The following is a 22,013-nucleotide window of genomic DNA, read 5'->3' as shown; positions in this document are numbered from 1 at the left end:
GGCATGAAGTCTTTTCTCGAGGAAGACTGTCTTCACAGCTTTTAAGACGGCCAAAGGACATCTGTGTAGTGAGCTAGAGTCTTCCTGCCCCAGCTCCCATCTTGCACTTGGAGTCCCCTATAGCTGTGGATGCATCTGTTATTATTCTTGACTTCTATGGGGCTTAATTAAAATACAGGTCTTTAATTTTTAATTTTTCCTTCCTGTTGATTCGACTGTCTCTGCGTGAGCGAGGTCTCTGTGCAATTACTGCGCTCCCTGTGGAGACACAGACATTTAATTCCATGAGGCAGACTCTTTCTTGGAGGGGGTTTATTTGCCTCATCTTCCTACTCAGAGGGACGGAAAAGCAAAACATCCAGTGAGCAAAGAGTGCAGCACTTGATTTGGATGTTCTGGGCATGTTTGCTGGGTCTCAGTTACCAAAATGTTGTGTTCTTTGCAGATAACTGCCCCCCCGAGCAAAGAGCTCGTGATGAAGCTATTCAGCGCAACTTGCATTGGCAGGGTGAGTCGAAACCATTGGGTCAGGTCCAGGTTTCCTCTTTAAAATTGCATTTTTGCAGCAGTAATGTAAAAAGATGAAGATTTTTTTCTTCTTGTAGAACGCATTAAGCCATCTCAGGATTTGTTAACCTGAGAACAGGGTCAGGCAAGTACCTCATGCCTCCTCGCTGTGGCGGGGACGCAGGCTCCTCAGCAGGCCCTGCCTGCTGCTGCGTGGGACCCGGCTGTGCTCCCGGCGGGGAGGTGTACTACGAGCCTTCAAAAAAGGGTGAAAATCTTGGCTCTGAGACCTCCCTTGCCCTTATTTAACACTGCTTCAGCTAACTTAGAGTGTTCGCTAGCTGAGCTCCCCACGTGCAGCCATAGGTCGCTGCTGAAACAAACACGCAAAGGAGGGATTTGTCTGCACCTCCTGAATTGCAGTCCTGAGCTTTTTATAGACCAGTCAAAAAAACCTTCAGGCTCTTTCAGCTCTACATGAGGCTTCCTCAGGTCCCCTTGTGTGTCTGTGCTCTAGGGTTTTTTCCCCCTGTGTTCATGGAGATCAAATATATATGTATGTGAAACTTCCAAATTAACAGGTTCATTGATCACAGAATCATTAAAGTTGGAAAAGACCTCCAAGATCATCAAGTCCAACCATCAACTCATTGACAGAAGTGTTTTGGGAGACTGTTCCCCTTCCTGATACCTGAGACTTAACGGAAGTACAGCAAAACCTAGGCAAAAATGAGTATATGGAAGGAGGTGCCACTGTTATCGGAGGCAGTTATGGCAGAGAAATCCTTGCCGTAACTGTGGATGTGAGTGGTTCAGGATCACTGTGCTGGCGGCGGGGCCACAGCGCTGGCTCTGGATGCAGTGACATGCTGGAATATGCCTTTTCATGATTATTTGAGTAAGGTACGGCCCCTTTCTGCCACGTGTTCTGAAGGTTGCTTTGATTTGTAAGCTACAAACTTAGACAGAAGACCCAGAACAAGAAGTGTGTTGAGGGTAAGACTGACTTGATGGGATTTAAACTCTGAGTTCGTTCCCCCCCCCATGGAGAATATAAACATTTCATTGTTGTTTGTGTAAAGCGCCTTTTGGTACCAGCAGCCCAGTAATGGGGGATAAAGAAAGCAGATGTGTCCCGTGTCTTTTTTAACTGCTTTTGTTTTTCTGATCGCTGTAAAGGAGGCTTTTAATTTTTTTTTTTTTTTTTTTTTTTTCCCCAAGCAGTGAGTGCTCCACAGGGCTTGATCAAAGCTCATAAATGATGAATTGAAGGAATGCCCAGCGGAGAACAGAACGCCCTCCTTGTGTTCTGCTGTGTGCGCTGAGAACACCATTGTTTCTTCCTGTACCTTTTTCATCCTCGAGCTCAGGGCCGGAGAGAAAAGGCCTTTGTTCCTTGCCTGTCAGCCGAGACAATGCCAGTGTGTTGTCCTACCTCTGCTCTCAGCACCTGACTGGCCCGAGCTCTGTGGGTTTTGGCAAGCTGAGCGCGATTGTCCTCCAGCTACAGCCTTACAAAGAAAACAAATGGCATCACAGCCTCCTTCCTCCAGATCCTGGCCCGGCTGCTCCACGGCAGTGGCTGCGTGTGTCTGTGCTTGCCGTTTTGTTCGGGGCGCGGAGGGAAGGCTGGGGGCTGATAGTAGGAACCAGTGCTTTGCAAATGAGCAGGGAGAGCAGAGAGCATGGGCTGGGCTGGAGAGGAGGCTGGCTGGCAAGGGTAGGTTTGAAGAGGTGCTTGAGTGAACACCCTAAGAGCTAAGACCAGCTCTTCCCTGGCCCCGTGCGAGAGGGCAGAGCTCAGGGAGAGCCACAGGTGTTTCTGGATGTGGCAGGCAGGAGCTGCTTCAACATCTGCTGCTGCTCCTGTCGAGAAGAGCCTTTAGCTGCGCCTCCCCTGCATTTGTGTACCCGGGCTGATCGTGTCTACCTTCAGGTATTGCGGCAAAACAATCTTTCAGCTTCCCACCGTGGTGGAGAAGGTGGTGCAGGTGCAAGTCACCCTTGCAGTGGTGAGTTGTTGGGTTCCTGGTACCAGTGTGGGGCCCTGTAGTTTAAGTGGAGGCTTCAGTCAGTGGCAGTTGTGCTACTGCTGCCTGGGCACGCACCAAAGTCCAGTGACAGCTCCTCTTCCCTTCTCATCTACTGCTGGATTTGACCCCTTCGTGAGCTGCCCTGATGTTACACTTTATCTGGGAGAAAGAGCTCTGCAGTGGGTTCCAGAGGAGCCGTGCTGAGGCTTACTGGCATCCCATGGCGGAGGCCAAAGATGGCCATGCCATGGTGTAGGGACCTGGCACAAGGGTAGTGCCGGCTCCTGGCCAGCGTGACGTATGTTGTCCGGTCACTAGAGCCCACCCGGCAGCTTTCTGTGGCCTCTGCTTTCCCCAAGCTGAGCTGCCTTTGCTTCGGGTTGGACTTTCCCTGCGGCTGGTTTCTAGGCATGCCTTCTTAATTACACCAGCTGGTGGTAACTTCTCGGAAATTGTGACAGTGGCAATACCATGGTCCCGGTACCTCAGAGCCTGAACTCAGGTGCACCTAGTCCAAGCTTCATCCCCTCCCAGGGCTGGAAGGCAGAAGTGCAAACAGCTTCAACCAGAACAATGTAGCATTGCCTGGGTAAAGAATGTGATTTACTTGCGTATGTGCGGCATGTGAACGCCAGGGCCAGAGGGCACTGCTTGAGTCCACTCCCCCCCCCCCCCCCCATTAGAGATGCCTGAGCCGCTTGCTAGCACTTTAGTTTGGGGATGAGGAGGAGAATGTGTGGGTTGACAAGAGGAGGTGGGAGTGAGATCTTTGGGAGCCAGCATTCCGAAACCGAAAAAGCCAACCGTTTAGGAAATCTTTGTAGACAAGTTTAAAATTAGCCTGACCCAATGCTGTTGTATTGCTGGAATTTAATTCCTCTGACCCTAAAGCTTTTGGTCTGACTCAGAGCAAGAGTTGCCAGGCTGTGGTCAGTGGAAGTCCGTGCTGCAAGGCGCTTTCGTGTGGCCATGAGTCTGTACCAAACAAACGGACGGACCTCCTGTCCACCTCTTGTGTCTTCAGTCTGAAAAGCCAGGGACGCCTCACATATTTCTGCTGTCTTTATGTCTCCATCAGTGTGTGGCTTGTGTCTGGAGCCTGTTCTCCCTCAAACTGGGATACTGCTGTGTGTAAAAGCTGTTCAGAGCTTTTCCTTTTTCAGGCATGACTGTAACTGTTTCTCTTCTGTTCCTGTTTGCAGGTTGTGCAGCTTGACATTAAAGAAACTGGTAGTCCTAAAGGAATTGGATAAGGAGCTTATTTCTGGGGTCATTGCTGTCAAAATGCAGGTAATTGCTGCTCAGTTCTAAGAATTAAATGTGTTGCTTGCGTAAAAATACTGGCAGATGCCTGAACTGAGCTTCACCTCCATATGAGGGTCCATTGTAGCCCAGGGCTTCTTCCCAAGTACATCCGGACATTCTGGAAGTGTGGAGAGTCTCTTCTGATCCTTCCCCTGTGTTCCTACTGCATTTCACTGTTGTAAGTGAATCATACTGTTCACCGAGGGCTCAACGTGAGCGTATCTGTATGTAAAAATGCTCTTTACCGATCATACGCTGTCACCTGAGCTGTCACTATATCCAAGCCTGGTTCTCTATTTAACATGCTTCAGCTCACTTTAGGGCTGAACATCTTCGTAACTTGGTCCTGGTCAGGGGGCTCGGGAGTCTGGGCCTTCCTCTGCTGATGGACAGCTCTGCTATCAGGACTCCAACTCATTTCATAGTCAGGTGCTTGTCAGTGGATTTGTAGGGTGCCTGTACATTTTAATTTGTTTCCATAAAATACAGCTGTCATCCTAGGTAAATAACCCACTTTGAAGCCTATGTTTGTGCCATTTAATTAGTTGCCTATATGTAGGTCACGCTGCCTGGGCAGGCTAGGAAGGAAGGGGACTGGATTCCACAGTGCGTCACAGCATCAGTTTGGCTCACGTGCTACCACCACTGCAAATACTGAAGTGCTAAGTGAGTAAAAGCCTAGCAGATCTGTAAGTAGAAAAATACCATTAACCATGCTGAAAAACAGTTGCTTTTCAAGTAAAGAGCCAGGCAAACCCCTGTAGAGAGCTGGTTGTGTCAAAACACACAAAATCTGGCTTGGAAACTGAAATCAGGAAGGCTGTATGATGCAGCATCATGCAGCTCAGAATTTAACCAGCATCTCTCATCTCTGTGAGCTGCGATAGAAGTATGTCCGTCTGTGTTGGAAGGGGTTCACGCACCCACAGCAGGAAGCAGAAAGGCAAGGAATCGTTGCACACACCCGGATTCATGGGACCCTCAGAAGAAGCAGCACAGCTGTGGGTTCCTGGGCTGTCAGGTGTTGCTTATCAGTACCGAACGCTTTCCGTATGTCTGTACTGCTGGATGGTGGATGCATCACTGTCAGGGCCCAAGGCTTGTCAGGAAATGATCTGCACCCGGAGTGTGTCAGACTTGGGTTGGAGAATTCAGTAACTGTTGCTAGAGCAAAGCCTTCTTCTCCAGTCCAGGTTACTGCTGAGACTGCTTACGCGTTTTGTGGGTGAAAGGTTGGAAATGCTGCTCCAGACCTGCAAATCCAAATGGAGTTTTAACACGTGGGACTTTCTTGTCTGTCTGGGTACGTGTTGCGATCTGCCTTGCCACAGTAATTCAGACGCTGGAACCCGTGTAGTTCTTCTACAGTCCTCTCCACACCAGGGCAGATCCCCAAAGAATTGGAAGGCAGAAGGACTCGCTCTGTATTGCTGAGAAGGTTTGGGCTGCTTATCTGCCAAGTTCCAGGCTGCAGCTCACATCCCTAGGCCATCCTTCTTTTGCCCTTGTTCTGTCCTCCCAGTTGACCTCGAGGTGACAGTGGCTGGAATGACCACTGTCCCAGAGGGTGCCTTAACTTAGGTGTCCCTTGTGCTGGATCGGCACGTATGTTTCTTTGTGATGTGCCATTTAACGGTGGGTCAGTAGCACTGCAGCTGTCTCAGACGCGGGCAGATTTGAAGCCCTGTTATTAAAAGTCCCTTTATAGCTTCCAGGTTGTGATGGTGATGCTGACAAGCTCTTTCAGGGACACTTAATTTGCCAGCACTCAGGTTTCTGGCATGGCTGTTGTTTGAGGCTGGTGATACTGGGTCATCAAATATATGATCTCTGTCAAATGACTCACTGCCTTTGTATGGGGAATTGTGAGAGAGAGGTGTCAGGCACCGGAGTCCTTCCAGAGGGGATGACTGAATTCAGACCTAATGAGAGCATCTCACCTGCATTTCCCGCATCTCCTTGCTGCCTCCTGAACAGTGATGTTCAAAGAGTTGTCAACTGCATTTCCCAAGCTGTTGCTCTGTTTATCCGCTGCGGTCTTTTAAAGGCGGCTATATTTGGTCTTTCATTAGATTTTGAGTTGCGCAACAAGTAAAGCAAGATTGCTGCTGTTAGGAGCTTTGCACCAACAGAACAGATGCCGCTGTTGCCAGCGGCGAGGCTAGCTGTGCTTTCCTTGTATGTGTGCTGCTTTCCCTGGGGGGAGCCCTCGATTTCTCACCCTGCTCAGCTGTCTGTCGTCTGATACGATGGAGCTCAGGCACCTCGGCTTTTCCAGAGGAGCTTTGCGCAGTGTTGTGCAGGAGCTGAGGCACCGCTGCATTCACTCTGGCTGCCTGAGAGATGTGTTTGGGGAGCAGGGGATGTAAACGAGTCTCTGCTTCTCCCTCATCTTGGGATGCTATTTGTGACTGATACGGGCAGACCAGATTTTCCTTTGGATGTAGCTGGGAGGTGTTCACCCTCCCAGTCTGTCTCTGGTTTCCCAGATGCTGCTTGTTTGAGAGCTGCAGTCCTGTGCTTCTGGGAGATCAGCCCATCTGGACAAAGCCAGCTCTGCAGCCTCAGCAGAACATTGAGCCAGGGACCTCTGAAACTTGCCACTGTGTTTGAACAGTGCAGAGGGATTTGCTAGGCAGCAGTCTGTCACACTTTCGTGCTTTTTTTTCCCCTGAAACGAAATGCTCACGCAGTACGTAGCCCAGTAACTCGGTTAGCGTACAGCAGCCCAAACACAGTGGTGATCTGGAGTTGCTCTGTGTCGTAGTTTAACCTGGCAGCTGGCAACTAGGACCAGACAGCCGCTCACTCACCTCTGCTCTTCCCGCCCAGCAGGATGGGGGGGAAAATCATAGAATTATTAAGGCTGGAAAAGACCTCTAAGATCATCAAGTCCAACCATCACCCCAACCCCACCATGCCTGCTAAACCGTGGCCCGAAGTGCCACATCTACATGTTTTCTGAACCCCTCCAGGGATGGGGACTCCACCATTGCCCTGGGCAGCCTCTTCCAATGCCTGAGCACTCTTTCAGTAAAGAAATTCTTCCTAATCTCCAACTTAAACCTCCCCTGACACAACCTGAGGCCAGAATGGACAAAAGGTAGAACTCGTGGGTTGAGATAAAGACAGTTTAATAAAACAACAAAGGAAAATACTACCAATAATAATAATAAATATGCAAAACAAACAATACACAACACAATTGTTTTCTCACCACCCAATGACCAGTTGTATAGCCAGTCCCTGAGCAACGATCACGGAACTCATGGGTTTCACAAATTTTGTGGAACTCCTGAAAAAAAGACTGAACTCAAGGAGAAGTTCAAACTCCACGAAAAAGAGGAAAATCACGGATAAAAGTATTCCTGCCCCCCGGCCAACGCCCATTCCTGAAATGAGCACGACGTCTATGGTGTGGAATATTTCCACTGGCCACCTTGGCTACCTGCCTGGCTGTGCTCCCTCCCAGCTCCTGCACCACCTGCTCATTAGCTGAACATGGGAGACTGGAACAAGTCCTTGATTTCTCAGCTACAACTAAAAACATCGGTGTTATCAACGTTCTTCTCGTACTAAATCCAAAACACAGCAGCTACTGGGAGGAAAATTAGCTCTATCCCAGCCAAAACCAGGACACCCTGTAATACTATCAGGTCTCCAGACTCCACTGCAATGCTTAGTAGATTTTTTTCTTTTGTAACCCCAACTACTTGCGGTTGTTGAAACAGGTTAAAATCTCCACTTTCCCCAGGGAGGGACGTGTGCACAAAAAGAAAAGACCAGTCGGTCATGGCTAATGCTGGAGATTGAAGTGTGACACTGCAGCCTTCGAGCCCAGGAGACGATGAGCCTTGTACCTATTGGCTGCAGTAAAAATCCAAGACTTGAACTAGAGGGGTGGGGGTTGACTCATAGCTTTTGAATGCTGGAGTTTGGCAGAACAAGAGCTGCTTTGTTGCAGTTAGGGACAGTAAATATGCCCAAATCTTTGTTAGTCGAATATCTCGCTTTCAGTTCATTAATATTTCACAGAAGTGCAAGGTCAGACCCATCCGTTCACTTTCTCTGTGGTAGTCCCTGACAACGTTTCCCGGTTTTCAGTAAGTAGGACTGGGGTGGGATGTACGGGCTGGCTTCTGAGGAGTTCACCCCACGGACTTTGTTTCTGCACAGGGCTCCAAGCGCATCCTGCGGTCTCACGAGATTGTATTGCCCCCGAGTGGACATGTGGAGACGGAGCTTGCGCTGACCTTCTCGCTGCAGGTAGGCTGGGATGTGGCCCTGGGGGCTCTCTGCTTGTTGGACTTGCTGCTTAGAGTGAGCTGAGGTGCTTTGTGGGTCCGAGGTGAAGATCCTTCTAGTGCTGCCGGAGATGCTTGTTCTTAAAGCAGTCCCAGGCATTTCTGAAGAGCTATCTGAGCTCTTTTGGCTTGTCTCTGGGTGGTCAGCGGTGGGGAATTTGAGGAAAAAATGGCCCAGATGCTTTCAGGATCTGGGGAGGGGGAAGCCCACTAGGAAAGCTGCCATATAAACCCTTGGAATTGTTCTTGGGGCCAACTCTGCATCACAGAAGGCAGATCTCTAATCCTGACTTGTCTGGGGGAAACAGGCACGTTAGACACTAGCTGCAATTTGCGTGTTCTCAGTGCAGCAACACAACTTTGTCCGAGTTGCCTCTCAGCGTTGAGGGCCTGGGCCAGGGTGCTGGTTCGCAGTGTTGTTAGGGGACCTTCCTCAGTGTGCATCCTGTGTTTGGAGCCCAGGAGCATGAGGACTTTGCTGCAGTCTGTCCTCCTCGTTTTATGGCTGTGGCAGGACCTAGAGCAGAGCAGGATGGCTCGTTTATGCCTTTTATTGCTTTCCTGATGAATGGGCACTGGAGGGTGCCAGCCATGGGGGTGGTGTAGAGTAGCAGGCTGATGGAGGGTGGGAGTAGGAATGGGCAGGTGAACCTCTGATTTGGAGTTGCCGAGGGAGGCACCATGTGGGGAAGCAGCAGCAGTGATTACCTGTGTTTTGGGACTATTGGTTAGATCTTGAAGTCAGGAGTTTGGTGAGCAGAAGGGCTCAAGTGATGATGTGAGACAAACTGGTTGTTACTCTGAGGCCTGCGCGGACTCGAAGCAGGTAAGATTTCATTGTAGATGGGTGATAACCCTGCGGCTGCCCAGGCAGGTACACAGATGGCTGATGCTTCTGGTTCTGTCCTGGTGCAGCCCACAGGCTGGGTTAACTGCAGCATTGCATCCCCTCCTTTGTGAACTGCAATAACAAAGCCACACACCCACAGAGTGCCGGGAATACGTATGCTTGGGTCCTGGGGCTGCAGCTTTCCCATGGTTGGGACCAGAGCTGTAACAGGAGCCAGGTCTCCCTCTTCTAGTCCTGTGTCAGCAAGGAGCAAGTATTTCTGCAGATCTTCGTGGAATTAATTGGAAATATGGTTTGGGTTTTTTTTCTGAGACTCGGAGCAGTGCTGCAGCAGAAAGCAAAGCATTGCCTTTAACTCGGTTTCCTCTGAAGGGGCTGGGAATTGCGCCAGAATAGGAGAGCGATATCTGTGACACTGAGCCTTCGGAAGAGGTGAGCAAGCTTCATGCAGAGATGTGCTGCTGGTCTCTGACTGCAGGAAGGATTGCTGGTTTTGGCTGCAGTAAGGCTTGGGAAGACTTCTTGAAATGGCACAGCAGGATTTTTATGACAGCTTTTATTGTTTCTTAATTGGACAATGGCTGGAAGCTACTCCTAGCTAAGAACTGCAGCTTATGCCAGATACAGTCTGAATTTAGTGCCTGGGATATATTTGAGAGTGATGAGTAGTAAAGTAAAAGCATGTGGGTGTCACAGCACAAGAAGGTCTCAATGTCTTGCAGGAGCCAGTATCTCCATATTGCACTGTCACCTCCTCAAACTGTATGCCTTGCTCTGTGTGCGTGCACGCTGTGCAAGCTGTCTGGATTTGCAGCCCCTTGTATCTTCACAGTTGCCGCCTTCTCAGCTGCTTCTGGGTGAAATTCTTGTCCTTTGCACAGAGCGTTTCCTTGGCAGCACTAAGCAAGGAAGGTGACGGTGCAGGCTGGCACGGTAGCGAGCAGCCCATTGTGTCTGGCAGGCCTCTGCTCAAACAGGAGGGAGGAGTTTCCTCTTGCTCTGTTACGCAGCTGGGGTAAGACTGGAGTTAGCGGTGTCTCTGATCCTATTTTGCCTTGCCAGCTAGGGCTAGACCAGCGGTAGCTTTTCTGGCAGGTGAGCTACCATAACCCTTACTGCTGGAATGGCTGCTTCTCCTGAACCTCCGTGGGTTTCATGGGATCAAGTGAAATTCCCCAGATATTCCAAGCGCAACATCACAGCTCTCCAGAGCACTAAATTCCTGTGTTTAATCTAATAAATCTCTTTTATTACGAATAAAACTTCTGAAGACCCAGGAATTACCTCACTAGGTCTTCAGAAGGAATGTCTTGCCCTGACTCCCGTTGTGTGTGTGATGGCCGCTTCTTCTCACTTCTCAGAGATGCCTTAGAGAGTGTTGGTGCTTCCTCAAAAAGTCTTGTTTTCAGATGTTTTGGGGTGAACCATTTTCCTCTCCAATGTCTGCCATAGACTGAGAATTACTGAAAAGTTCTGGTCGAAGCCGTTTTGTAGAGTTGATAAGGCATGGCAGGTGTTAAAAATAGCTTGTCTGTGCTATGAAAATAGCTCAGCTTTTCTTCTAGAGGCCGTTGCTTTTTTAGCTGAGGAGCCGAGTGGCCTCTGTGTGCTTTTCTTTTATCTCCGTGAACGCTCGTCAGAGGTGGCCAGGCAGCACACCTTTGAAAAACAGAAACTTGCACATGTGTGGTCTTGAGCCATCCAGTTTAATCCCTGAAAAAGTGTACGCATTGACACCAAGCTGGCCTGGGACCAAGCATGACTTTGGAGTTTGTAGTTGCAGGCTCGTATTTAAGGAGCCTTGGTGTGACCCAAGTCCCTTGAGCTGAGAGCAAGGAGCCCCTCTCTCCTGCTGCCCTTCCAACACATGAAGGGGCCCCAGAGTCAGGGAGACGGTAGATTTGAATGCAAAATGTGCCTCTGGCTTTTGGAGCCCCTCTTGCCCCTTCCCCCCAATGACTTTCTTCTGTCCTTGTTTAGGGACGTTACGTGCCTGTAAGGCCCCAGACTCCGTTTGTGTCTGAATGCAGGTGTGTGTTGAGGTTGTCTCTTAATCACGTGGACTGCTGTTACTCTCTTCTGCAGGGCCGCTGCCTTGCACAAAGCACAGTAGATCTCACCCTTGCAGAGCAGTTGGTTAATTAGTATTCTGCTTGTTTGTGTGGCCACTGCTCCCAGCTCTCTCTGTAGCAATCAGGCTTGCTCTGGACTGCAAATTAATATCTCAGGGTTTCTGGTGGCACTCAGCATTAGTTTTCATCAAACATTTTAATAAGCAGGATGTTATTTTCACAATGTCCCAAGGGGGGAAAAACAAAAAGTAGGTCTTGCCTGCGAGAGAAACATCTCTCACTTGGGAATGTCCTGTGTGAGCTCCCTGCAGTTAGATTCTCCTGTCGGCAGGTTACTTAGTGCTATGTATGTTGTGTAATTGGAGCATGTGTCCCATTCACCCCTCTTTTCAGGATGAGACTCAGCTACCTGGTCAGGTGGCTGCTGCATCTTTTCTTCAAGAATGCTCCTGTTGCACAGCTGCTTCCTCCTGCTGCCCTGGGGACTGTCAGTGCTCTGGCAGGCATCCTGGCAGAAAGCAGGGCCTGACTGCGCTAACACTCTGTGTAGATGAGCAGGGCAAACGGAGACAGGCCCACTCTTTCCCTAGCAGTCTCTCCTTGACTTCACAGCCTTTCTGTTCTTGGGGAGTTGTTTGGATGGTACATTAACAAATATATTTTCTTGCATGGAACGTGGCTTGGAGGGATTTATGTCTATGCAATATAGCCTGGCAGTAGGACAGGATTTTTCTTGACTTAACTACGTAAGATTCAACCACTTGGAGCAAACAGATGTTTGAGTATATTAATGCTCGAAAACACTGACAGTTGCAAGAGCCACGTGCCTGAAGGAGACAGCATTGTCCTGGAGAGAATCATTGTGTGACCATGTAGGTCTCCATGCTTTAGCAAAATAGGCATCAGCAAATCCTTGGCCTCTTCATAGCTGTGCTTCTTTTCAGTTGCTATTCAGAGCACAGTAGGTTCTTAGACGTGTGCAGTAGAGGGTCAAACACTGAGAAGGCGAAGGCAGTATCCTCCCGAGAGCGTGGGGTCCGTGGCTGTCCCTGTGTGCTGCCCACTGCTTGTGCAGGGGCAGCCCATGCCCCGGGCAGCGCCTCTGGGGCTCCAGTTCTGGGCAGCCCCCATTTAGCTGTCAGGGGAGATGTCTCTTGGAGGCTGATTGTCTCTCTGGAAGCGGGCTTGGTCTCAGCCCGTCCCAAGCTGAACAGCTCCTCTGCACCCCTGATGGTGTTTTCAGTGTGCTTGGCTGGGCTGAGCTGTTTGGGCAGAGATGAAGGCTTCCCTGGGATAACGAAGGATTGTCCACTGAGCGTGAGCTAGCTGTAGGCACTGCTAGAAGCCCTAGGGTTAATCCCTGGGAATGGAGTTTACTCATGAAGCAGGCAGCTTGGGAGAGGAGATGTCATAAACTTTTCCCTTGTGTTCCCAACCGCAGTACCCTCACTTCTTGAAGAGAGAAGGCAACAAGCTTCAGATCATGCTGCAGCGGCGGAAGCGGTACAAGAACCGAACCATTTTAGGCTACAAGACTCTGGCTGTTGGATCTATCAACATGGCTGAGGTGAGCAGCATTTGACATGATCTCTGTTTACAAAGGTAGACATTTTCCTTTCTCTTTAAACCCAGTGTTGTCACTTTCCTCACTGAGAAGTACTAGGTGGGCTTTCATGTAGCTGTCTTAATAATTGTAATCAGTATTCACAGGGCAATATTTTAAACAGATTTAACTACAGAGTAATAATATTGGACATTTTCTGGATAGTGCCTTGAGATCTAAAGCTTTCACGAGACTAATGTATTACCTTGTCAGTGTTTTGTTGTTGTTGCATGGTGTTTTTTAGAGTTAGGGTGTCCAGATCATAAGTGCAGAACAAGACAGATAGGGTTACACGGGCAAGCCTTCCAACCTTAAGAAATCATAGAGTCATAGAACCATTAAGGTTGGAGAAGACCTCTAAGATCATGAAGTCCAGCTGTCAACCCATCACTACCATGCCTGCTAAACCATGTCCTGAAAGTGCCATGTCTACACATTTTTTGAACACCTCCAGGGATGGTGACTCCACCACTTCCCTGGGCAGCCTGTTCCAATGCTTCGCAACTCTTTCAGTAAAGAAATTTTTCCTAATATCCAAACTAAACCTCCTCTGACGCAACTTGAGGCCATAATGTTAAAGTTAAAACAAGGTTTGCTGTGCTTTTCTGTGCTACTGTGAGAGAGTTCAGTATCAACCAGTTTCTCTCCATTTGCTTGAAATACACTTTGCAATTCCTATTTCATGGCTGCTGGTTATTTAGGTGGAGTTCTGTTCATGAGAGGCAAATGATAAAATTTTCAGATTTGCATCTGAAAATTAATGCTGGAGTCAAATATGGGTAAATTATTCGCTAAGGCTTTCTGAATGGATTAGCTCTGTGCTTCATTATTTCATGCCCTGTTTAATCTCTGCTGTTTCTGTTTCTGAGTATGTAGAGATGGGTTTAGCAGTAGCAAGTTCATCTTAACACCAGTATTCTTCATCAGACTGCATTCTGTCAACAAATCATTTCCATCCAAAATAAACTAGTGTTATGCTGTGGTGAGTTAGTACTATATTAAATAATTCATTATAAAAAACACTCCGTGTGTGTAAGTTCAGCTTCCCTTAGACTTGCAGTAAATGGTGAACTCCTCATTTGAATTGGCCAAATTCTGATTTGTGATGTTGTAGCTAACTTTTTTCCCTGTACTGTGTTTGTATTGTTTAGGAACTAGAAATTAAATAGTGCTGTGAGGCAGAAAACATGTGGACCTGTGAATTAGACCCATCAGTGAACTTCTGAGCATTGGGCATTTGCCGCTGCTGCATGTGGTTTTTCTTATGTCTTTTTGTAATGTCAGCTGACTGAGGTTAGAAGGTCAAAATTTTTCAAAGGTTCACAGTATTAGGAAACAGTTGCTCTCCAGCTCATCTAGAATATTTCTGAAATTGAAGACTTCAGGAAAACAGATTTTACACTCCTCCCCCTGCAGTTTTTGGTATAATGATCCCTAAACATCACTGACGTATTTCTTTAAAAAAGAAAATAATAAAAGTTCTCTTGGCTATTGAAACAAAGCAATGAACTGGAGTTGTGAGTGTGAGCAGAGTTTAAGAGCAGGGGGGTATGTGTTCCTTATCAGCTCAGGTCTTTTTAAAGCCACGTGAGGAGCTGACAAAGCAGCCTGGTGTGTGTTAGAAAGCCGATGTGCAGGCGCGGGGAAGCGCTTTCTGACTCCGGAGGGGCAAGAGAAGAACGTGAGTCTTAGGTTCTGGGGAGAGCCCTGTGAGCTGCGAGTGGAGAAGGAAGGAGAAACCCACACTGAGATGTCACTCTGCCTCCACCATTGCCTTGTTTTTCCTAAGCCACTGCTTCGTTATCCTGGGGTGGCCAGCCCGTCTGAGATTCAGGTGCCAGCTCTCTGGAGCTGGGATTTTTGCTTTAGAAAGCACTTTGCATTTGTATCTCACCAAGAATTTTGTGAGCCACTGGCTCTTCTGCTGAGCTTTAACACAAAATGAAGTTCCTTAATTAGGTGTTGAGAAGGTTGGTAACTTAATAATTCAAATCAATGCTATGGCGTGGAAGCAAATACGTAGTAATAAGGTAGTCAAGTGTTGTGCTTCAAGGAGGAGCTAACCGGCTGTCGAGATCAGAACGCTTCTTCTTTCCTTCCATCACTTCCATTAGTAGTCAAATAAAATCTCAACTAGCGTTGTGTAGTGCCTGCAGGTGGCTCCTGGACTTGCAGGGTGTTGGCTTGCTTCTGTACTTGGAGATGTGGAGTAACTGTATTAACATAAATAACTCTTGTAGTATGCAAATGGTGCAAGTTTAAATACATTTAAATGCAGATTTGTACTGCTTAATTTCTGTCCCAGGTCATGCAGCACCCAACAGAAGGTGGCCAGGTTCTGAGCCTTTTCAGCAACATCAAAGAGGCCGCGGTGAAAGTAGCAGAAATCTGGATCTTCTCCTTGTCAAGTCAGCCAATTGACCATGAAGACAGCACTATGCAGGCCAGCCAGAAGATCAAGTCTACAGGTAAGAGTACAACCAAATGCTCTGAGGACCAGTGTCTTCCTGAACTAGCTGGAGTTAAACCCCACCTGGGCTTAGATGCTTCCTGGGACAAATGAGAACTGGTTTGCAGAAGTTGCTGTGTTTGTAAGTGATTAATGCAAAGAAAACTCACTTTGCAAACCTGTTGCTCTGTGAGCAGCGAGTGTGGCAGGAGTGGGGGGACTGAGTTGTCAAGGTTCTCCTGCATATCACACCAGGCCTGAGCCATCCAGCAAGGGTTAGCTGTGTTCTCGCCTACACTCTTCGGGCATTGCTGGTGGGTGTGTTGAGAACCTGTAGTTCTCACCTGGCTAACAGTGTTGTACTTGGGAAATTCACATTTTAGCTACTCTTCCAACTTCTTTTTCCTTTGAGTATTCTGCAATAAATCTCATTAACTTAGGTGAGACCTGCAAACCAACAACATGTTTTGGTGTGGATTGTGGCCTGGTTTAACGAGTGTAAATCCATGGTGTTGTGCACTATATAGGGAAGTCGTTAGGGTTCTACTGGTGACAGTCATCTTACGTGGTACCAGCCTTCAGCTCGCTGCTAGAAGAGTGACCTGTTGAAGGTAGTGCATGCAGGTGCTTGTGTTTTATTGCCCGAGGCCAGGCAGCTCACCTGAAGTGTCGTTTCAATAAAGGATTTAGACTCTCCTGGCATGTCGTACTTGCTCCTTTAAGCCAGTTATGCCCATGTTAGGAGAAAAAGTAATTTCCCTTGTGGAGAAACCTCTTGCTGCTGTCTACCAGGTGGTTCTTTCCAGGGTAAAAGGGGGTGGTGTTTCAAGCAGCCTTATCTGTGTGCTGGTCCTTCCAATTAGACATGTTTCTTCTTGTTCCTACACCTCCCAGGTGGTTCCCATCTCACTGACTGTAGCACAACTAGAAGATAAACTAGCAGCATCTCCTTGTGTGCCTCCTTTCTTGATTTGTGACTGTTAGTTGGCCTTCTTTGCTCCTGAGATGAGACTGTCCCCTCACCTTAAAGGAGTTTCACAGGATCTCTCCCCTCTTTCCTTTCCTTTCAGACAACTATTCCGAGGAAGAGTACGAGAGCTTCTCTTCTGAGCAGGAGGCCAGTGATGATGCCGTACAGGGCCAGGTACTGTTTAGGGCATGGCTTCTCCCTGCAAGAGCTTCAGTAGAACGTGTACACTCTCAGCTCATGCTTGAAACTAAAAGCCTGTTTCTTTAGCTAAACCATGACAGTGTGAGACTGTCACCAAGTGTTTAGCTGCAGTGGCAGAAGGCCTGCTCAGTGACTGGTTTCTACCACCGTGCTGTGATTTATCTGTTCACGTGTTTGGACTTGAGCTCTCTTTAAACACTAAAACATTAGCATCCTTGTGCGTTTCTCTGCTTAACGGTCAAGACATCAATTGACTGCTTCTGTAATGCTGATTGGATTCAAAGAGCCCAACTAGATCCCTAGCTGTAATTAAAGGGCCAGTGGGGTCTGAGTCAATCTTTAGTCTTTAATACCTTCTACAAAATAGTTCCTTACAGAGAACCCCGTGGCTAGCTGCGAGATGCTTTCGAGTTTGGGTCTTATTTCCCTTCAGACTCTGGCATCACCTGCCTTCCACCTCTGGGAGGGTATTGAGAGAGGAAACCACTGAAATGTGGGGCTGTGACTATCCTTGTTTCTGAATGTAGAACTAGGGCTGTTTTGCTTCTCCAAGCTGTTATTCCTGGCTCTCTGCAGACCTGGTTCACTTCCTTTTTCCCTCTGCCATCATAACTGCAATTAAGGCAAATGCTGAAAGCCTGGAAGACAGCGCAGCAGGTTAATCTTCATAGAGGGCACATTTTTAGCACTTAAATGCTCGTATGTCCCCATATCACAAAGGTAACACAGGAATCCTCTTTCTGTTCAGGATTTGGATGATGATGAGTACGAGCTGGGGAAGCCCAAGAAGCAGCGGAGATCGATAGTAAGAACGACGTCCATAACCAGGGTCGGTGGAAATTAGTTTTACTAACACTGATGGGGTTTGGCCAGGATGCACAGTGCATGTGACTTACGGGAGCAGCAGTACTAGATGTGCTGGCCCAGCAGAGAGCTTGGGGGCATGGTCACAGCATGTGAAGAGCTGCCAGAAGCAGCCAGTTCGGGGGTGGGTCTGTCCGAGGTGTGTGTATGTGCTGTCTTGCATGTCCTTTGGTTGCAAGGTTAAGGAGCTCCAAAAATCATGTAAGTGTGTGAAATTCACTCCCATGAAGAAGCCAGTGCAGGATCCATGCTCATGTAAGTCCTGAAAGTAGCTTTAAGTGAAGGGAATCTCTTCTGTTTGTGCTCTGCATGGGAGAGGCCAGTGGGAAGGTTTCAGAATGAAGTTCAGTAGCTCAGTCAGGAGCTGGAGCTTGACAGATAAACCTGAAGTGGTGCACGTGGTGCTGAGGCGAGAGAAGCAGCAGGATACTGAAGGCGTTAGGGTGGATAGCTGCATGCGACTTCCCCTCACAGCAAGCGTGTGTGTGCCTGTGTGGAGCAGTGTCTTGTGCTTGACCACGCCGTAATGCAGCTTTCTGCTTACGCGCATCTGTGATGACAATAAGTCAAAACCACCGGGATGGGCTAGGTTTTCTCTTTTGGACTTAGGGGTGAGTTTGGTGATCATTGTACCTCCTGTGAGGCTGTTTCTTAAAATCTGTATTTTGATAAGGTCTGAAATAAACCCTGTTTTGACATGAATCTGCCACTAAAAAGACCCTATGTATGAGACCAGGAGCATTCTAGTTCATATCCTTGGTGTAGTTAGTATTGTTTTCAGGTATTGGTGACTGGCCAGGACAAAATACACCACATGGTTATTAAACGAGCAACTTCTTCTTAGCAAGAACAATGTCTTTCTGGCCCTGACCACTAAACTGATGCTGAATCTCCAGCATGTGGGGCTGGTGTAAAACTGGGTTTGGTGCTGCCAGTTAAGTTAATGTCAGTCCAGCACCAAAGCCAACAGGCCTCCTGTCTGCCGTCAAACCGTTCAGGCCAGCAAACGGCTCTTGTCCTATCACCTTGGCTGCTGCATGCCGTGTGTCCTCCCACTGCCATGCTGATCCGAGGTGGTCTGTGTGATGGACGGTTTTGCTTGGCATCCTGAGCCAGAGGACAACTCTCACTATGGTGAGAGCATCTCGGCCTCACCAGTGCACTGGGGACAGAAATAGATAGGGCGGTGTTTGGAGAGTCTTGTTTGAGACCTGGTGGATTTATTTCACCTAAACTTCAGCTGTGCAGAAGGTGGTTGCAGCTCACAGGATTTGAGTTCAGAGGCAAATGGCTAGGTTTGGAGGTGGGAGGCGGTGTGAAGTGTCTGAGGCCAGAGTGGGAGCAGGCAGCTTTACTTGCAAGAAGAGCTTGCGTGAGGTACAGGAGAGCCAGCGAATGAGCAACTTTCTTCACCTAAGAGTGACCTGGTGCCAGCCATTTTCTTCTCCCTTTCCTTCTGACACAGGGATTCCACCTCAAATGCTCTGTACCAGCATTCACGCCTGGGCCCTGCTCTTCTCTCTTTTCTTCAGAGGGTGCATATTAGGTTGGTCAGTGCCAGACAGAAAGGCTGAGCAGCTCGTGGCAGATCTCAGCTGTCTGGCTCTGCAAGAGAGAGATGTCTCTTGGGGGCAAGTAAGCACAAAAGAAGTGCAGCAGTTTGGCTTATGATGTTTTGGACTTGGTACCTGCTGTGCCCAGGGTCTGGGGGTACCAGACTCAGAAAGCATTTTCTGATAGGTGAGTGCTAAGGACAAGCCACACAACTTTTCTCAAGTAAATGACCCTGCCAGGATGAACTGCAAGCTCATGGCAAAACAGTGCTTTGTTGGTAGAAAACATATTTGTACTTTGGGTCAGTGGGTAGATGCCTGTGTTGGCTCACCCTTGTTAAGAATCAGAAAAGTTGACTGTCAAATGTTTGCCAGAAATTTATCAAACAGGTACAGGAGGTGATCTGGCAGATAAAAGAATGTTATCCACTGCGTGTCCAACCAAGAGTGGTATGCCATCCATCAGGGCCATGAGATTTATAATGCTTGGTGGAGTGGGACCGAGTTTGTTGTAATGCAGGAGAGAAAGTACCATAGGTCTGGAAAAGCTGATTTCAGCATGAGAACAGCAGAGACTTCATTTGTGGTGCTGGGAGTTGTTTGATTTGAAGCAGCAGCTAGAGCACCAGTGTCAGATGTGTCTGGGCTTCTTGCAGACTGGGAGAAAACAGTTCACTTGTGTAAAAGTGTCTTTGACTTGCAGCAACAAAACTTCAAACAGAAGGTTGTGGCATTGCTGAAGAGGTTTAAAGTGTCTGATGAGGTAAGTAATTCGGTCTGTAAGCCTTCCTGTGTTGCCCTTACTGTCTGTTGCCCTCTGACTGCTTTTTGCACCTTGCTTTAGTCTTCAGGAACAATCTCCTGTTTCCCCCTACTTCCCTTGATTTTGTTTTCAAGTCTGCAGTGGATGTGACCTTTCCTTACACCTTGGCCTTGCATGGAGTCTTGAGGGCCAACTTTAAAACGTCAGCAAACATCTTCTAGATAGAGTTTTATCAAAACCAGATTTTGGCAACCACATGTGCACCCATTAGTTTTGCAGGCTGCTTTGAAATTATCTTTGACTCCTTCAAAGGCAAGTAGTCTACTGCGTATGCTGCTTGTGAAGTTAAGTCCCAGCCTGTTTTATCTTACTAAAACAGCCAGGCAAGACATGAAAAATTTGGATAGGGAATGCAGATCCACAGGAGAGTCAGCTGTCTGGTCAGAGGTGAAAATGAAAGAGATCCAGAACCCAAGAAACCTGTGTAACATGAAGTATCTAATATAAAAACGGTTAACTTCTCAGCTGGCTGGCTGTGTGCTGATTTTGTGGCTTGTGGGAAAGAGTGAGTAACTCCTTATGCTTCCAAACAGTCCTGTTAGCTTTGCTGTTCTTCTCAAGTTAGCTCAGCAGAGTCAGCACCCGTAGCTGAGGTCTCAGCCAGCTGAGCTGCTGCTTTTCTGAAGCTACCGTTCAAAAATCAAGCTGTGAGCTGTGCACAACTGCCTGCTTACTCTGGTGTATGTGTGAAGCAGTGCGTGGAAGTTCTGTGTGACGTATCTGTTCTCCCGCTTTGCGTGTGGGTGGCAGCTGATCTTTGTCCATGCTCCAGGTGCCTCCTGTAGACATCTTTGTCATTTCTGTCTGCTTGGGTATCGAATCAGCAGGTGTCATGGCAACTTTTTCAGTAAAACCTGAGACAGATTACACTGTTGGGAGTACTGCATTTGTGTACTTATTCTAAGAAAACTGGGACTCCATTTGGAGCCTTTTAAAAGCTTTGTTTATAGAATGGTGTTGAATAATGGACATAATCTACTGTTAATAGCTTGTTTGTAGTTGCTTAGTCCAATAGGAAACTCCTGCTTAACCAGACACTGACAAGCTTGACCCAAAACAAGCACTTCTCATGTCACAGAATCATAGAATGGTTTGGGTTGGAAAGACCTTATAGATTATCCAGTTCCAACCCCCCTGCCATGGACAGAGACACCCACTGCTAGACCAGGTTGCTCAAAGCCCCATCCAACCTGACCTTGAACACTGCCAGGGAGGGAGCAGCCACAGCATCTCTCGGCAACCTGTGCGAGGGCCTCACTGCCCTCAGTAAAGAATTTATTCCTTCTATCTCTTTCAGTTTGAAGCCATTACCCTTTGTCCTGTCACTCCATGCCCTTGTAAAAAGCCCCTCTCCAGCTCTCTTGTAGGCCCCTTCAGGTACTGGCAGGCTGCTCTGAGGTCTCCCCACTACCTTCTCTTCTCCAGGCTGAACAGCCCCAGCTCTCTCAGCCTGTCCTCATAGGAGACGTGCTCCAGCCCTCTGACCATTTTTGTGGGCTTCCGAATCTTACTCCCGAGACTGATGTGCTGCAGTCCTCAGGGGAGCTCGGGTGTCATGGGATCAGTCTGGCTCCTAGCAGAGTCAGTGATGCCTGCTTTTGTCCTGCACGTAGGTTCTGGATTCAGAGCAGGACCCAGCAGAACACGTTCCAGAGGTGGAGGAGGACTTGGACCTTCTGTATGACACATTGGATATAGAGAACCCCAGTGACAGTGGGCCAGAAATGGAGGATGATGACAGTGTCTTGAGCACTCCGAAGCCAAAGTTAAAGTAAGTGTCAGGTGGCTGATGCTGGGCCAGAGAGAGGCCACGTGCACTGTCAGCACAGATTAGATGTTATTTCTATTGCCACCCCTCCATCCTGTTTTTTTCCCCTCTTGACCTGGTATTGGAGCCGTAGCGTGTGTGGTTACAGCCTGAAGGACTGCTTGTGAGCTGGGGGTAGTCTGTGGCTGGGTCCAGCTTCCTTTCTGCCTCGTTTCTTCCTTGTTCCCTTTGCAGACATTCTGCCTGCCCTGCCGCCTGAGCACAGGGTAGGAATTGCTGACAGGCAGGCAGGAGATTAAGCTATACACAGATGTTTTGAAGAGGTGGTAGGAACAGCTGGGATATCTGTGCTGAGGCAGAAGGAGATACGGTTGGAAGCTGCAGGAGTAGAGGCAGGGATGGACAAGGCAGACTGTGTCTTTCTGGAAAAGCTGATAAGACACAGCTGTGTGGAAAGAGAGTCTTTGTGGGGATTAAGGAAGCAGAACTGCGGGAGACAAAGGAGTTCCTCAGGGCCCAAGGGGACTGACTGCAGCACACGTAGATACACACAAGGCTGTTCTGAACCGGCGTTCGTGGGCACTGATGTATGGGCAATCACAGCACAGTGGAGCTGAGCCAGGGATTGCTGGCTCAGGGTCTCAAGCAGATGCAGAACCCTGAGCTAACAGAGCTATGTCATGTCGCTGCCTTAGTAAAGACTGAAAACGT

The 22,013-nt window shown here is 48.3% G+C and overlaps 1 protein-coding gene across 9 annotated transcripts in view; it reads left to right on the top strand.

Moving 5' to 3' along the window:
- The window catches only part of PACS2 (phosphofurin acidic cluster sorting protein 2), an 85,509-nt gene that overhangs the window by 26,001 nt on the left and 37,495 nt on the right, over window positions 1-22,013 (top strand). For 5 of the 9 annotated variants that reach the window (XM_075422382.1, XM_075422381.1, XM_075422380.1 and 2 more), the window contains 8 exons: window positions 3,743-3,830; window positions 8,022-8,111; window positions 12,513-12,638; window positions 14,980-15,142; window positions 16,194-16,267; window positions 17,043-17,123; window positions 19,415-19,474; window positions 21,148-21,305. In XM_075422382.1, the coding sequence (XP_075278497.1) occupies window positions 3,743-3,830; window positions 8,022-8,111; window positions 12,513-12,638; window positions 14,980-15,142; window positions 16,194-16,267; window positions 17,043-17,123; window positions 19,415-19,474; window positions 21,148-21,305 (840 nt within the window). The remainder of the gene's footprint in view (window positions 1-3,742; window positions 3,831-8,021; window positions 8,112-12,512; window positions 12,639-14,979; window positions 15,143-16,193; window positions 16,268-17,042; window positions 17,124-19,414; window positions 19,475-21,147; window positions 21,306-22,013) is intronic. The other 4 variants (XM_075422388.1, XM_075422384.1, XM_075422383.1 and 1 more) reach the window with 2 other exon arrangements.

This window comes from Opisthocomus hoazin, chromosome 6, assembly GCF_030867145.1.
Source record: "Opisthocomus hoazin isolate bOpiHoa1 chromosome 6, bOpiHoa1.hap1, whole genome shotgun sequence".
NCBI classification, from domain to species: Eukaryota; Metazoa; Chordata; class Aves; order Opisthocomiformes; family Opisthocomidae; genus Opisthocomus; species Opisthocomus hoazin.
Note: the sequence above shows the minus strand (reverse complement) of the source record. Positions and strands in the feature narration are given on the sequence as shown.